The 18,558-nt window shown below is 34.6% G+C and overlaps 1 protein-coding gene across 6 annotated transcripts in view; it reads left to right on the forward strand.

Moving 5' to 3' along the window:
• Positions 1-18,558, forward strand: part of LOC139977951 (uncharacterized) — a 38,085-nt gene that overhangs the window by 7,918 nt on the left and 11,609 nt on the right. For 5 of the 6 annotated variants that reach the window (XR_011796753.1, XR_011796752.1, XM_071987718.1 and 2 more), the window contains exons 7-19: positions 194-304; positions 2,827-2,872; positions 3,062-3,105; positions 3,480-3,534; positions 3,730-3,779; positions 4,819-4,965; positions 6,030-6,197; positions 12,156-12,210; positions 12,590-12,858; positions 13,078-13,212; positions 13,442-13,657; positions 14,192-14,282; positions 14,530-14,693. Coding sequence is in view for 4 of the 6 variants with exons in the window: in XM_071987718.1 (XP_071843819.1) it covers positions 194-304; positions 2,827-2,872; positions 3,062-3,105; positions 3,480-3,534; positions 3,730-3,779; positions 4,819-4,965; positions 6,030-6,197; positions 12,156-12,210; positions 12,590-12,858; positions 13,078-13,212; positions 13,442-13,657; positions 14,192-14,282; positions 14,530-14,693 (1,551 nt within the window). In the remaining 2 variants the exon portion in view is untranslated. The remainder of the gene's footprint in view (positions 1-193; positions 305-2,826; positions 2,873-3,061; positions 3,106-3,479; positions 3,535-3,729; positions 3,780-4,818; positions 4,966-6,029; positions 6,198-12,155; positions 12,211-12,589; positions 12,859-13,077; positions 13,213-13,441; positions 13,658-14,191; positions 14,283-14,529; positions 14,694-18,558) is intronic. The other variant, XM_071987720.1, reaches the window with a different exon arrangement.

An 18,558-nucleotide genomic window follows, 5' to 3' on the forward strand; every position in this document is an offset into this window, starting at 1 on the left:
AAGGAAACAAAATAGCCTTTATTTAACAGATTCTGCACTATTTTCGAAAGTTAAAGGGACTTCTGATTAACTATAATGTTCACTTAAACATGTCTAAGAGTTAAATAGACCCATTGCAACATTGCCATCATTAGCTTTACACAAGGTTTTAACATTAATCGTATGCTTCTCTGACAATTTCTTTCTGAGTCAGGTTTTGGCATATTCTCAATCGTAGTTACGATTTCAGTTGGTGTCGTGCTCATTGTTCTGGCCGTTATATACACTAAATGTCGATTGAGCTCAAGAAGAGGGAAATCAGGCGGTATGTATTTATATACACATATATTCGTGCGTGGATGGATGGATTATTCCATTGAAAGGTGAATGAATTAATAGTGAATCAATGAGTAGACGGATGGATGGGTGTGTGGAAGAATGGCTAACTGCCTGGCTCCCTGCATGGCTGTATATATTTGTGAATGGACTGTTGGTTTATTGATGGGTGACTGAGTAGATGTATGTGAAGATGTTGCTAATGTTTGATGGGTTACAAGATGAACGGATGGCTGGAAAACTGGATCCAGTGATAAATAAATGTACGGATAAAGCACATAATAGATATTGTTGATTGTGTGCGCAATAAATAATATGTTTGCCCTATCAATGCGTTATTCTGACGATATTATATATTAACGGAGCAGTATTCCACCTTCAGTTTATATGAGTACCACACAAACTACCCCTGATGTGAACAACTCCGTATGAAGTACTTGGCATTAAGTTGCGAAAGAAAACCGTATATATCTTATTTATATAAAATAACAAAAAAATGTTTCATGATTTAAAAAAAAAATCCTTTTACTGATGACAACAGCGCACAACTCATGTTTGCGTTACGTTTATGGTTTACTTATCTAACATGATTACATTTTGATTCCAAATTTGAATTAAAATGTTGAATTGGAAGCCACCCGACGTACAAGTTGTTATCCACAAACCCTTGTGTTCTTCTCCCATACGCTCAAGCGTTTTAAAAGTAAGCGCCTGGTTGTTATTATTGTTGTTATTATTAAATCTGGAGACAACAGAATGCTTGTTGGCGCTATATTTTAATAAGAATATTGTAACATTACAATGAGTTGTCTGACAAAATAAAATGAGATGTGAGATTGCTAACAAGAAAGGAATAAAGATGCTGCCAATATTTTTTTCTGAGATGGATAATAGTAGTTATTTCGCCCTCGACCATATATACATCATTAAAGTAATGGTACGTAAACTATGCGCGCTCGTCCTTGAAGCTGGATCACTTATATTACTATAAGTCTGGAAGGGGAATACTTGTCGCGTAAGTAGTCACTGTAATTGGAAAGTGCACTGTATACATTTATTTGCACACTCATTGCTGCTTATTATACACACAGTCCCTAACTGCTTAAATGTCAAAATTCGTTACGTTGTATGGCACTGGACCATGGTGGCATGCCACAAAGACATTGGTATTATATTACTGATCAACAAAGCATGTCATTCATTAAGTAGTTTCGAGTGCGGCTTTCTTTTTCGATGTAAGTACTTTATCTAATTTTAAACAGATTACTTTGACAATGGGCAATTGAAAACAGGCCTAGGAATCAAGGAAACACGGTCCTACAATACATATAAATAACATTAAAACCAGCAATTTTGAACAAATAAATAAGCTTATGTATTGTATGCTTTTGATATTCATGAGTACCCAAATGAATGTTCTTTGTCTCACGAGATAAGGCAACTTCCGTATTAGTAGCATATCTAATAGAAGTTTCCTTTACCTTTAAATTTTGTTGTAGTAATTATTGAAATAGAGGTCAGCGCATTGGTATTGGGTGTGCTTTATATTTTGCTATTAGAAATTTAATATCTATTCTTGGTTAGACGGTCCCAATGGTAATATGTGATTCAGTCCATTGTAACTTTACAATGCCTTTCTGTACCTAAATTATTAGCATGCTAGTAAATTATTTCGCCTCAGATAATCAAATAAATACTTTATGTTTGTGTCACTTTGCTTTATTCTCGTGATTAACTATAATATAGAAAATATTTACCGTTTCATGCGTCAAAAATAATGCGTTAAAATACAGGCGATTGCCTAACTGATTGCCTAACTGATAATTTGCAAACGTATTTTGAAAATTCGGTAAGGTCTGAGTTTGGCCATATTAACAAACCAAATTAATGTAGCTTTTTAAAGCGTACTTAGGACTACTCTAGCTATGTTTACTAATATTCCATTGACTGCCCTTTATGCACGTAAACACGGATTATTTTCTTTGGCAATGCAGCTGCTTTGTTGCCGCTTAAGGATGTATTAAGCTATAGGTTACTGTAGCTACAGTACTGAATAAGATAAGAAAGTTTCATAAATATATATTTGTTAACTAATATCAACTGACTTTGCAACGCACCGCAGTACAGCTATTTTGATACTCAAATGCTCATAATGTAAAGAAGTACTATTTGTCTTACATTCAAATCGATTGAGATCTTAAGAATAAAGTTGAATTTCAGAAAGTTAGATATTTCCAAGTCATTATACTGTGAGATCTATTGTGAAGAAATGATGTATTATATTTAAATTATGGATACAGTAATGATGCATTTCAAGCCCTTAATATTTCCCTTTTCAATTTGAGAATTTAATCGTATCCTCACTCTTTAAGTTGCTTGCCACCTATATTCCAAACATTTTGATAATATTTGGGTATTGTAAAGGCACAAACATTTAACTATGTAGTTATGAACGGAGACTTGTCTTCAAAATGTTTGGCTAATACAGAGTTGATGATTTTCCTCCCACAGGAGAGCTACCTAATGAGGAGGAAAATAACGAGCTACTCCCTTCATTGTGAGTAAATACACACACTTGCGGAGCGCTGCATTGCTAATTCATACACTTATATTGAATTTGTTACTTTATATACCTACAAATTCTTACCTTTGTCCTGGCTAACCAAACAAAAACTTCTTATTACTGACAATCAGTATCCAACATAAATGAACTTACGCAATATGTTTTTTTTTCTTTAATTTCTAGGGGAGCTATCTCACATAAGAAAACATTAACGAAGAGTGTAGAAGGTACTGGATGCATTTGATTATACAACGGATATTAACAGTTTTATGAATTTATTTTTCAGATGAGTTATTTCATTCCACTGTAACTGAAACTTTATACGGTACGCTCGCTATTCAACATTCTCTCTAGTGATTAAATATTAATGGATTGACAAAAACGGTAAAATCCATTAGGACATTCCACAATTGCCTCTCATTAACCTATTCAGTTTCACCAAACGATGAATAATAATGCTGATAATCAATAGCATTTCATTATTGCATTTCATATATGGCATTATATGGCATTTCATTATATGGCATTAAATAATTAAAACATAACGTTACACCGTGAACATTTTACGGCGGCAGTAATGTTCGTTTTGTTCTTTGTAAAGGAAATCCCGAAGAACTCGGTATAACGGAGAACATTCCCATGAACGTTTCTGACTCGTAAGTTGCGCATTTTAGTATTTAATTGACAGATAAGATATACTGAGCTGTTTACATAAAGTCCTTTTTATTACGACTTTTATTTTAATGGTGTAATTTCCTTTCATAACAATTATTTCTTAACGCACTTCACATAAGCTACCAATTTTCTTCTGTTAAACAGTGTTGAATACATGCCATGTTCATTTGCTTTAGTCATTTCAGTGCAACGGTATCACCAAACGAAACAAGCGGTCCAAATAAAGGTATTTGATACAAATTCGTGTACACTATAGTAAACTGCAAACAGGTGTTTTTGAAGCTTTCCTAACTTTTGAGGCGACAACCCATGCTGCATTTATCGAATAAAATAATATATAATAAATAATAATAGGTAACGTCTTAAAACGTTCTATTTAAGGAATGCTCCTTGTTTAATGGTACCATAAACTACACCAAGACCATTTCAGCCTTAACGAAAAAATAAGTTGAGCTATGAGATAGCAAAATGAAATTAATATTGTGCTCAATCAGCAATAGTGTATATGATGTTTATAATAATACATAGTAAAACGATGCTTTATTTTGAAGCAATATATAAGCAAAGAGAACCTTGCGTTTTAAATGTTACTACCATAGACACACAGGCAGAATAGTACATGAACATCTCAATACTGTATTTATACTCAAATACAAACCATACCGATTTTTATTTGAATAGTTTTCAAAAGTCCAATACATTTTACAATTTCTCTGTTTGTCCCTTTAGATGACACGATTCACTATTATTGTATTAGTATAAGATTACAAGGACGTTTCTTAAAATAAACATAACATCATTTTCATAAATGGATAGCTAATAAAGTAAATTTAAATTCGCAGGCACTGTGTATGGACTGAAATTGTTCCAGCATAACACAAGTTTTTTACTCTTATAAATGTCATGGCTTTACACATTCTCTTTATGTAAATGAAAACGCTTAAATGTTTTCCTTAAACTTTTCCTCTAATGTATGGTAAGACCTGTGTTAGGTCTTGGGCACTCCAGCTGTGACAGTTTCACTTTTCTTCTCTGACAGTGATTCAGCTGTAGCTTATTCATATATGTTTGTTCTTAGTTTACCGCTCTGTTTTCATACCGTGATTCGCCCCCCCCCCCCCCCACTTGCGGACTCCCATGGTTAAGATTTACCTTAATTGTTATGCAGGAACTTTATACTTGTTACGCCAAAATTCGTACACGTCTGCTTCGTTCTCAGTCAGAAATCAAGTATCTAATAATATTTTTAATATCAATGTCAACAGAAATTTTTCAAGCTGTTAAGCAGCTATCATCACGAATTATTTGCGATTGGGAAATATTCGCTGTGGAAGATTTAAAAATCGAGAAGGAAGACGTCAAAATCCTGATCCAGTATTTAACTGTAACTCCCAGTGGTGTACTTGTACAAGGTGTGCTTGCCTTTTAACATATTTTACCACTTTCTGTTATAATGACTTTCAAATTAAATATCCAAGTATTATTAATATGTGTGTCATCAATTTTTGGGTCTGCATGCATATGTTAGATGGATGAACTGGTTGGGTTTGTGAGACGGGGGACATGTGGCGTTAAATGACGTTGACGTTGAAATGCCAAAGCAGTTACTTCAAACTTCAAGACAAACTAAAGTTCTTTTCATTATGATCTAATTTAATATCGTTCTACTAAAACGACACTTTGATTACATTTTTAAACATTTGACAACCACAGGGCACTTTTCAGTGACATTCTTTTTTTTTCACAAAAGACATGTTTTAAATAGCGAAAGTGCACTTAAAGAGCATGGATATTTTGCATAAACGAAAAGGGCACCTGTAGTTTTTCAAAAAGGGTACTTTTGATTTCATTCATAACACGTTGGTAGAAACGTGACCACTGAGCTCCCGATTATGCCAACCTGATAGTTTCGGGGTTACATATTTGAAGGAAACGGGTATAATCAAATGTTTCAATGATTCATCCTAACCAACCACATGTTTCACAGTTAAGTGGCATGGAGGGTTATACTACATATGTGTATTACCAATTAATTTTTATCATTTCATTGTTCTTTGATAGTAATCCATTTATTAAAGTAACATTGTCCTTGTAATGCATAATCCTTGAATAGAAAGGGACAGAGTGAATTATGAATATAGTAAGTGTTAGTATTAAGCATAATCATTGGTTACTCCACTGGTTCTCATGTAACCTTTTTTGTGTTTTATTTTTCAAATAGCCTGCGTAAAGGCTGCAATGAATAAATGGATTACCAGGAACAATGCACACGACATACATCAACTTATGACGCACACATCCACATGATTCACAGTTATGAGTTATGACAGTTATGGGTTATGAGTGTTTTACTATTGTTCTTTAATAGAAAGGGACAGAATTTTAATCATGATAACATAAAGTATTGGTATAAGCATTATCATTGGTTACTCTACTGGTTCTCATGTAACTTTTTTGTGTTTTATTTTCCAAATAGACTGCGTGAAATTTGCAATATTTAAATGGATGGCGAAGAAGGATGCACAAGATATAAATCAACTTTTGACTCACACAATTATCTCAAGTAAGGTCTGCAAGGATTTCCTCTGCAATTATTGCGTCATTTACTTTCAGCAAATTCCTGGTTACACTATCCCTGAAAACGGTAGGTATATTACATTAAGCCTGCTGATGATTTGATTGATAATAAAGAGCTTTTTCTATTTTTTTATGTTTGATTGGTTAAAGTATTGTTTCCAAACAACGTGATAAACTATTATGTAGCAAATAAGCAGGAAATAAGTAGTTCATTTTATCATTAAATCATGAAATGTTACAATTGTATATTACTATAGTGTTTATAGATTATTGTAACATATTTGTTAGATTCTGCTTTAAGTTTGAGATATCCATTAATTGCATGTGAACACTTCTGTCCAAGACGTTCTGGCGAGCACTTTTCATACAAAGTTGTCCCAGCGCTTCGCTTGCACAGTACATACCAAACGCAACTAAAACGTACACTTTAGGTGTGTGTATACGGTAAAGTGGTAACCCGATAACGTTAGCGCTTTCACGGCCAATAGCAAGCCTGACCTTCACATGGAGCTTCAATCTGTAAGTTAAGACTTACAGATTGATTTCATAACGACCGAAATGTTATCGAGAATTTGGTAAATGATGGTCGCTTCGTGCTACAACCATTGTGGCTTATGTAAGCGGTACATGTACCTTGCAAGACACATGGCCTACACAGGAAGACTAGGACTTGGGTTTGAAGAGGTGATGAATGTCCTCAATTCTTACTGTACATCCCACCGTCTGGGTCAGAACACAAACCTTTCCAGAATAAACCTCAGGTAAAATAATAACTTAATACTCTGTCTACACAGCCAAGTTCAAGGTAGGCCTAGCGTAGGCCTATGCATAATTTAGTATTTTTTAGTCATGTGTCACAGTTTAAGCCTCGGGTTACAGCATCGATGTCCTGCTCAAGTCTAAAGAACCTGACAAAATATTCCAAATATTTAAATCCACTGCTGTAGATGATGTATGGGGACTACTGCAAATATGCTGTAGTCTCTGTTTTTTTATGTATATTAAATTACAATTGTTTATATATATATATATATATATATATATATATATATATATATATATATATATATATATCTGTATATATATATATATATATACATATATATATATATATATATACACATACATACATACATACATACATACATACATACATATTTACTGCAAGTTAACAGAACTATATCCATGGACTTGGTTGCATAGACATATCTGTAACCCATCATTATCCCCCAGCATCGAGCCCTTCTTATATATTAGCTACACAAACTGATGTACAAAAAAAAAAGAAATTGTGAATATGGATTATTAAAACAATCTAAAAAAATGTCCGTGGTATTTTTACTTCGATATTTATCTGGTTTAGTCCATTTTGAATGAAATGTAATGATGTTGCAATACAACAAACATCGTGATGTATGTGGTGCAGTGGGAACCTAAATTAAAAAAAAAATGAGAGGCACTATAAGGCATCACCAATAGGTAAATTACTTTTTTTAAATATTTACTAGTTGCTGGAAAAATTTCATCTACATTTTGTATCCCTTCAGGTGGGCATAGGCATTCCACTCTGTGACTATGTAATAACATTGATGAGAATAGAACATTGGTATGACTTCTGCGGATTTTATTCATGTGGTTTGGTAGTTCTATAGGAGGTTATGTCATAATGGGTCTATATAGTTCCCTAACAGCAGCAAAGTTTGTGATACTACCGTGGCAATTTGACTGAAATGTTTTACCTTTGAAGAAGTCATTTATCTTCAGAAGATATTCTCGTAAAATTTCCAGTTTCAAGAATATATTAACTCATGGTACATTATCAGCTGTTAATGATACATTCAAAATATATTACTGGGCAAATCAATCAAGATTGCATGTAATTGACATTTGTCATTGTGAAATAACAGAACACCTATCCAAATTTGTTAATATAAAGACCTCTTATATCTTGTATGAGGTGCATGGCTCTTATTCATGACTTCATGGCTTCGTAGCTTGCAGGGGTCCATGAACCACGAATCCTCTAGATGATAAATAACAAGCATCCAAGATGTAATGTGATATTTTATAATGCAAAGAAAGAAGGGAGAGGCACCCGTTTCTCACCTTCGGGTAAACTAATTATACACCATCGATTTCAAAGTTAATAATATAGAACCCCCCAAACACATGTAGTACATGTTCACACATATTACCGCTACCTGCCGTCGACCCACCCCACCCACCCTATGGCATACTCAGGAAAAATCTCTGTGCTCTCGAATATGTTCACAAATGTACTGAAAGATAACTTAATCTTTCTTTTTTATTCCTACAGATCTATGTACCAGAAAAGGGAGTAGTTACAGCAGTTAGTCGTAGAAATTCTGCGGAAAACCAGATGCTTACAGAGATATTAACGTCCCAATAAGACTTAAGGAAAGGTTAATTCTTGAAAAGCTCGTCCGTGATGCCAATTTCTGGCAGGTTCAGATATATCCAGGACTGTGAAAAATTAATGCTGCACGAAAAAAGGGTACAACAGGGTACAACTTGGATGATTTTAGAGATATTTGCCTTAATGTACCCATCGTGTGAATACCTATGTTCATGCTAAGGGATGATCTTCCCTTGAAAGAAATTAGAGCCAACAAGAGCTACAGACATTATTTATACAGATTTTCTATCAATTGAACCTTTGGCGCGATGGTGGAGTGAACAGAATGTTGTTGCATTACAAATATAATGGGAATGATTTCCATCTATTAATGGACAGTGTAAATGTGTGATTCGATCTTGCAACCAACTGTTGTTAACAGGAAATAAATAAATAAATAAACTTGCACAGAAATGAGCATGAGTTCTTTACCTTAATCATCTCCTTTTGTTTAATACATGTGGAGAGACAGGAGTGATTATTTTTCAAATGAGTGGAGGAATGTTATTAACACAGACACATGTGTGTATGGGTTCCCATGTTGTTGCAGCATGTTTAAACAAAATAAGCATAGACAGATACCATACTGTTTGGTCGCGATCCACAGCAAAATCTAAGTGGCACTTGAAACACGATGAAAATGTGAAGTCATCATGTTCCATGTTGAAGGAACTGTAGTGATAAGGTCTAACTTACACATTACAATATTCCATCAAGAACACAAATATAGGGGATTCGTGATTGTGTCAAGTATTCATTTGCCTGAGATTCTTTTCTTAATTTCCGTGTTGAAAATGTAATCCAAATCTTATATTACCAGGACGTCTTTGAATATTTGCTCAACAACAGCAAAATTAGCATTGAATACATTTACATGGTCAAGCATCATGTCCATACCAAGTTTGAAGTTTGTACGCCATTTAGTTAATAAATACTTACCATGGGTTGTGGTGTATCATTGTACTAAGTGTCAGTTCAAACTGTCGTACCTTTCTTGAGATTTCCTATTAAGAAGCTACTATGAAACAAATCTTACACGGTTTCGCCCCTCTTACATACTTAATAACCTAAAAAGAGATAACACTGAAAAATATCAATTGCCAAACATCATTTATACATAACTAATTGTACCGTATGGTGAGTGAAGAATTACTTGTTTTGCAATTGTTTACGTTGAGTCTCGCTAAACCATTAATAGGAATACAATCCATTTCATAGACAAGACGGACCGGTCTAGGGTAGCATTGTGCAAATACATTTGCCCATACGACGCATAAAGTTAATATTCCAATTGGTTAGGGAAGGAAGTACACTATTTTCAGGCCAAGTCCCGCCCTAAACGTTCATAAGAATGCAATCCTTTAAATCAAAAATAGGGACCATAAGCTGTGTTGCATCGTGTCAAATAACAGCACAAACCAGTGAACCATGCTTGACATTTCATGCTTTCACGCTTAGGAGTCACAAGCATACAAATGTTCCTGGTGATTCACACCATTATTGAAGGTAAACTATATTCTTCATAGTGTGAAACGACACTAAGAGAGACAGCATTTTTACTAAACTGCAATCAAAGGATAGCGTTAGAATGCAGCAAAACGAGGTCACAAAATGACAGCACCTCTAAATGAAGACAATTAAAAGCTCAGATTGACGTCATGACGATTAATCATCCTCTATATTTTTAAAAAATGTAAATAGATTCAGAATAACACATATGAACACCTTTACAATTCAAAGTTAATATAATTGCAGTACCTATAGCACTCCACAGTGACCTGAGAGACTTTTTGCAGTTAGAATTAGAGTATAGCTCCCAATGTAGTAACTTCAGCACTTTTTGTTTGTGTAAAGTCTACATTTTTACCCATGTACACCTAAAATTGCCTCATCGCAGCGGTTAAAAAAATAGCAGCTTCACACTGCGTATCAGAAGTTTTCCTCTGTTCTGGTGGGAAATTTCCACTCTTTGCAGATTCAATGGATATTATTGTGGTTGGGGAGGGCTGGAAAGTGTAGTAGGGGAACAGGTGGAAAACAACGAGAAAGAAAGTACTCTGAAATATCCACTTTATTAGCAAATTATTTAAGGTTGTAAATATTCTCTGCAATATTCCAAGCCCTTTCTCTACTATGCCCATATTATGATCTTCTGCACATAAAATCTTAGAGAGTATTTAACTACCAACTTATGTTGTTTCCCCCAAAATGTGTATATATCTTGAATATAATGTTATATAGGACGTGGACAAATTATTCAACACTGATCCACAGTTATACACATTAAGCTGAGCATTCAAACAGGTGAATATCTTAAGTGCACAAAGAAGTAAGACATGGTGAGGTAGATGAGAGGTGAACACCTTTTGCCTCAGGACACTAGTGTAATTACTTCCTACACTTTTGTCCCCATAGAAGAGTAGCATATGTATGGATATCCATACCGTCAATTCTATAGCTACATACACAGTGTAACACTTGTTAAACTGGTTGAAATAGCTAGTGAAAGCCTTTATATGAAATAATGATCTAACCAGGTAGAACCAAAGCACCCTTCCCAAGCCAGAATTGTTTAGTATGTAACTCTAAATATCCTACTATATATATATCACCTGAAGTTGTTAAGGAAAAAGTAATACTTAATAATAAGTTGAAAGTAATACCATAGTTATCATGGAAGGATCCTGAAGGGGCCTTGGCTCCAACATCTTCCCCACCTCTGTGTTAGAAGAAAGGTTCTTCTTTTCCCCCTGACCCCCTCCCTCCCCTAGAAAAACTATTTGGCTCTTCTAAGAAAATGTAGCTACACACCTGCGTAAACATATATGTATGCTCCATGACGGGAGTTAACAAAGACAATTATTGAGTACCACGGTCTTTAATTCGAATCATTTACTTGTTTATTTTAATCACATGATTTCATCGTTTGATTGTTATACTAAAAATTGTTTTTTCTTTCACTAACAAACAAAATTATTGCACTTTAATCTTCAACTACAATATTAAAATTGTTTGCTGTAGTGGATGGAGAAAAGTACTCTAAGAAAATAAACTAATTTTTTATTGGAAAGCAAGTGTGTTTGTGAGACGGACTGGAGTAGCTTCAGTTAGATCTAGAGAGTGCATTTGAACTCTCTCAATAAATGCATACTGTACTCGGCTAAAATACAGCAGGATTGAAAAGGAGAGAATAAGCGATGACACCATCTCTGTTCACTACAGTCAATTCTTGAAACTGGCCCATACCTAACAACAGGTATAGGTCAAAGGCATAAGAGCTAGACTTGTTTGATCATTACAGGATCTTATTTTTAATATCATCGATAGTAGCATACTAAAAATTCTTTAATAAGTATGTGACTAAGTTACAACGCTAACATTAGGCTTAACTGCTCAGGAGTCATGTGATATTCTAAGTAGGTCAGGCTATAGTTTAGCAAGCAATTGCAGGATATATATTACATAACGTATATTCTCAATTTTTGGATTTTATGGGTGGAGGAGTAGGATAGGGGGGTGGTAGGATGTGATACACACATGGTATAACTTGCTATCAAATTATTGTCATTCTTCACTGATGTCAAATTACTTAATATTTCGTTGAAACAGAATGCAACGGAAGAAGGAATAAGGAACAAGATAAAATAGTCCTTTCCGATAAAAGGTAACATTACCGAAGAACTTTATAATAAATGTTACATAATAAATGTTACATAATATTTTTATAACATTATTTAAATAATAATGATAACGACACAGACGATGACGATGATAATTATTGAAAGGATAAGGAACAAGATTAAATAGTCCTTTCCGATAAAAGGTAACATTACCGAAGAATTTTATAATAAATTTTTCATAGTAATCGTATGACAAATTTTAAATAATAATGATGACGACGCTGACGATGACGATGATAATACTTGATTCTGATGTCACAGATGTAGATGAGTATTTGGTAGTTGGTACGATCAGTTTAGCTTACGAAACACGCTTTTATTGGTTAATAACTAACAGCAGAAATAACAATTTGCATTTTCTAGACAACCGGCATCATTCGCGACAATACTCAGGTGGATTGCAAATCTAGTAGGAAAGGTGGGAAGCGAATACCTAATGAGGAGTTACCGACGCACTCTGGAGAATCTAAAAGTAACAAACGGCAGTACACCTTGCCATGAATTGTTTGAGCAACTCGTGGAGAAAAAACTGTTGAGCAACGAAACAAGTTCCCTGCAATCATTATGCGAACACCTTAGAAACTGTTATTTGTTTTCCGCGGAGAGAATAACTCTTCTCTACATTGAAAGAAGTAAGTTTGTTATTTCTTTGAGCTTAAGAAAACAAAAATGGTCTTGTGAATGTTCATAATCTACAAACTTCCATTGCTCTTGCGATATCTCTCTCTCTTCAGTCTGTAGACAAAATACTCTATAGGTTTCGTTTCATCGAGATGAAATTGTTACCACCGACCTTGAATATTTGAATTTCATTATTTTCTTTTATATCATTGTATTTACCTCTTTAACAGTAATGCCCTCACAGAATCTGCTGCGAACTATAGAAATCATCACTCCTTTCGATTGGGATTTGTTTGCAAAGGAGAAACTGAAACTTACCGAAGATGTTATTGAATCTGCAATCAAATGCTATTCAGGGGTTGAAGGTAAGGCATGATTATTCTTTCATTTCGTTGAAGTTTAATGAATACTTAATTTTAATGGTTTCTATTTGCCGAACGACCGATAATTTCATGTTTACATCACGATTATGCAACTTCACCTATGGATTGAATTCTTACATCGTGCATGTGGTATTTTATCATTTTATCATTTTATCATATTTATCATGTTAGTTTGTTCATCTATGTCAATTCTATCCTTTGTATCCACTAGATCAATTCGAAGCTGTGTTATGCCAATTTCTTTACACGAGTGAAACCAATCAGTGTGTGGCTCATTTGGAAAATATTCTCTCAGAGAGTATTCAAGAATACAACGGTTGCTACAGCTACAAGTCATTTGTATCGAGCCAACATGCCTTCTTGAAACACGGTGAGCACAAGGAGGAAACCGTTAGTGCAGTTAAACACGAATTGGCTGGAACGACCGGTAAGTAGCTACATATTTGATGCAACTGATTAATGTGATCACTTATAACGAAAAACAACAATCCAATCATGATTAATATAACACAGTGGGCAGCAAGTGACTTCTAACCCACATCTATGCAAACATTGATATAATTTCGAATACTGCGAACTGAATAAGAAACATAATTCCACATTACAACCCTCTGCATTAAGGAGGTCCGTTAGATATCAACGTGAGTTTACATAGGTCTTTAGGCTGAATATATTTCGACGGACGAGCAAAGCTGAGATATTGTTCAAGACCACGTATGAAAAATTCATACGTTCTTGGTGTTGAGCTGTTGAGTAATATAGAAACTCTTTCTATAAACGATTCGATTATTTTAATTTTAAAGGGAATGTAATAATACTCTGTTTTTTTTTCTATTTGTTTTAGGTTTTGTAAAGCGCCTAGAGGCCTTTTGGTATTTGGCGCTATATTAAGAACTTATTTATTATTATTATTATTATATTATTATTATTATAATACATAAAGTATTATCAACCTCAATAGGTGATACAGCACCTGATATTGATCTTGGAATACAGCAGGATCAAACCTCTGAGCATACCGAACCAATGGAAACTTCTGAATGGAACAAACGGTTAGTTTAACTGTAATTCAACTAGTTGTGTCACTTACTATGTAAATCCGATTTCAACACGTTTTTGCAATTCAGGAATTTAGTGGTAATTGCTTATAATTTTGATTCATTGACCAGAACTTCTTCAATAGCGCCGTTCTTTGCACGAGGCCTCATGTCTAGCCTCCCTCTCTTAACTTTGAATTTAACTATAATTGATAGTACTTTGCTTTTGACTTTGAATGAAATCATCATGCCTTTATTACAGGTTTGAGAAAATGTACGAAAAAGTAGAACTAGAAGATATGAAGGTTAATTGTGGAAACTCCAGTTTTACCGCCGATAAAAATAAACAAGAATTGGTGATAGGGGTACTCAACTCCTTAGAACGTGTATCGACTGGACTTAAGAAAGATATTGAGAGATACATAGGTAAGTTCATTTCTGTTTTTTTGTTTGTAACTGGAGCATGGAAGATGACAGGACGGATAATGAGATTCTGAAACGTTAAAAAACACTTTTAATGTAAAGCGTGAGCGTACACACATAATTCTAAAATGAAAACCAAATGCACGAAAGGCTATGGGATTATTTTCGTAATGTAAGGTTAGTTAAAGCAGTATCGAGAAAGCTACGAATTCAAATGAATAATATTGTCATCAAACGATCAAAAACAAAGCCAGTCACTGTCACCATATGGGAAATAAAACAAGGTGTGGGTGGATGGATGGATAAGTTATATATATATATATATATATATATATATATATATATATATATATATATATATATATATATATATAACTTAAGAAGTCGGTTCAAACAGATATACTCGTGGGTGCCGCTATTTGGATACATGGAAAGATGTTAACTTGCCAAACCTCTCTGGAAATGTGTTCTACTGAAACTTGAAATTATTGAACATGCGCAATGTAGGTTTTCGCCTTATAGCGCCAAGAAGAAATATATCGTAATAGTATGCCTATGCATGCATGACTATTCAATGTTTACGTGTATTTTACGATATACAACAAAATGAACAAATTATTCCTACATATACATATTGCATGTTCATGTGACCATTGGGAATATAATTCGGCCGGTGTAACCTATAACTAACAGTAACACCAGTAAAACAGAATGTTCCTATCCTTTTAAACGGCGGGTAAGTAACACGGCGAGGATAATAAAGCATCACGACATATATTTAAAACGATCAGACAGTTTGCCTAGCCTAGGTAAGGTATAATGTAAGCTTAGGCCACTTAAGCCCTAACATAGGCCAATAATAGATCAAACAGCCCAGGCCATACGTAGTGACCTAAGCCTTGGCTACTATTTATAAAAGTAGGCTTAGGCTACTAGGGAAACACAGTCGCACGATCAAGATCCAACTAGGGTAGAGTCAAGCCATAGACTAATCAATGCCAACATTTACCAAAGCATTGCAATTGGGTCTGAGAGGACCGGCACCTAGTCCTAGCCCCAAATGAGACCGGACATGGCCAAAATACATTATTATTATTAAGAGACAAGGGTCTTATTCCTAAACTGGCCAGCCTAGGCTTTAGAACCTGTAACCTACAGTATGCATGGAATTACGGTCCTGCTCTGGCACTAGGCTATTGCCAGGCAACTATGGCGGAAATGAATAAAACCTATACAGGCCTAGGCTATGGTGGAAAGATAACTTTTCAAGGGGAATTCAACTTTGGTGAACAGTACAGGAAAATGTAGTTTGAGAATCAAATCACAAACAGGGAAGGCTCTTCAGACTCAGAACATTATACGTAGGCATAAGCTGCGTAGTGAAGATGACTGACGATGCTCTGTTGATATTTAGGCTATACCATTACATTGATTTGCTAATTCTTAAGAAGAGAAACAACTGTTACATTGAATTAAAACCGAATAAGTTGAGACAAACGGCCTTAGTTCATATGTTTACATATATTTCTACTAATTAGTGGTACATTAATTATTTGCTAAGTGTGAAATTAATCTGATTCAGGTTGTGAGGTTGTTTGTGTTTTTTAGATGAATTTTTAAATGTTACCCCAGTAGCGGGTACTGACGTAGTGTTGAGTAGCCTAGAGATTAGGTTCCTAGCCATAGATGGCCGATTTACATGCACTCCATTTAATTGGGTCTATGCCTACCACTAGTAGGTCTAGCCTTGTATATGAGCGTGCCTGCTAGTAGTAGCCTACGCTACTGCATAGCCAGTTATAGTAGGCTACATCTACCAGTTGGCTACTATGATTGAACGGTACACAGAATATGATGCATCAAATTATGTGGACTTAGGCTAGGCTTTAGCTAGCTTCTCGCCGTAGGCTACCAATTACTAGATTTGGTTTCTAATGTAGAATATGCACCAAAGACGATCCCTATATACATATCATTATTTCTAGCTCCCTATCTGTATCCCTATGCTATCCGTATACCTATTCTATCCTTATCCCTGTCCCAACTCCCATCCCTAACTTAGACCTAGCTTTTCTTATTCAACTCTTTACATATGTTGATGCCCGAGGCTAGGCATATTTAGTGATATTTCCTTGCTGTGTAAAAGTTGGTGTTTTTGCCTTAAATAGCCAAGATAACTTTGTCAAGGTGAGAGTGAATGCTTGTCTGCACCTAGTCCTACATACACAGGCTAAACTTTAAGTACAAGACATTTTCATATTCACATAAAGCAAGGCAACTAGTGCGACAGTGTATATAGGGAGGGGTACGTTAAGCCACGCAATAATGTACCAGATGTGTAGGCAAACCTATTCCTTGTACTACTGTTTAAAATGTATGTAACGTATGGATTAATTTATTTTCATACAGTATGGATGATGTATTAGGCTTATATTTCCTTCTTCTATCTCATCAGGTAAAGTGGTGTTCATAAGTGAAATTAATATTTATGTTATACACTTTGTTTAGCAGGTTCACATTCATTTATGCAATCACACAATTGAGTTGAATTTCATACGTAAATTAAACTTGGGATGCTTTACATCAATTCTAATATTTTCTTTAGTGGCTGTACATATTCTAGCCGGAAAGTAACTAATATATCAAAGAATTAAGAGCCCATTGCACTATCACACTATGCCTGGATATTTGTTAGAATATAGGACAAGCTACTGAAATATTAATTAAATGTGAATTATTGCTACAACACCTGGCTGCATAGAATAAATGATGTACGCATTACTGAATGAAATATAACTGTTGCGGGTAATTAACAAAACACAGTTTAGGCCCAAATGTAGTGCACAGACAGGTATTTACTTAGTAATTAAGTTTGAAAAGTATGTATTAAACTCGTTGGTGCATCCACCCAATTTGCAAATAAAAGTAAATTATTGAAAGTACACTGCTTTGTTATCAATGTACAATTGGTGTTATGCCTCTTGTATACTGATACACATGAACAGCTTGATAATTTTTTAAATATGTCAAACCAATCTCTCATTTTATATTGCAGCAACTCGGTCAAGAAGGCGAAAAGAGATTCCTTAAATTGTTGCTCAATCATGAAACTTTCAGAAATGGGATCTCTCAGAGATGTGATCAGAAAATATTTTGTGTCCAACTTTTCCATCGAAAAGTTAGCAGCTGGTGTGTGTATTTTAGTTGATCAACCTAAAAATAACTACAAATTAGCAGCAGACAGAGTACTTTGTATACTAAATATATGGCAGTAGCAATCTCTACACATGTAAAAATGTGCAGAAAAACCATCACAACATACTGATTACATGATTTAATAAGTGTTCCGGTCTGGGATATACTGTACTTTACATTAAATGCTCTTGTGCAACAATATATATGTTATTATCTTAAAATATGGGGAAAAAACAAGTTAATTGTGAAGATACTGAAGATTGACCTGACAAAGCAGATGTCTTCAAGGTTGGTATGAACTACATTGCTCTTTTACTCAGTGAGCATGCGGTATATAGTTCCAAGAAACAATGTGTATGTTTTAGCTTGCTATTGAGATCTAATGATGCTGAAAGGGACCACTTTTGTTTTTTTTTCACCACTTATAGTAGTACTCAATAAATTCCAGTTCTGTGAAATTCCATGAATGATTTCTTTCAATCCAAAGAAACATGTTCGTTTTAATAATTTCACGTTTCCATTGTCTGATTCATGCGAGTCTTAAAGAAGTACTTGCTTACTTGGAGAAAATTAAAATGAAGAAAGATTGGAAGACACACAAAAAAGAGACACCCACAAGTTCACACAAAAAGAGAAAGTAATTGGGAGCAATTATAAAGTATGAAGTTTGTTG

The sequence above is a fragment of the Apostichopus japonicus genome, chromosome 12 (assembly GCF_037975245.1).
Source record: "Apostichopus japonicus isolate 1M-3 chromosome 12, ASM3797524v1, whole genome shotgun sequence".
NCBI classification, from domain to species: Eukaryota; Metazoa; Echinodermata; class Holothuroidea; order Aspidochirotida; family Stichopodidae; genus Apostichopus; species Apostichopus japonicus.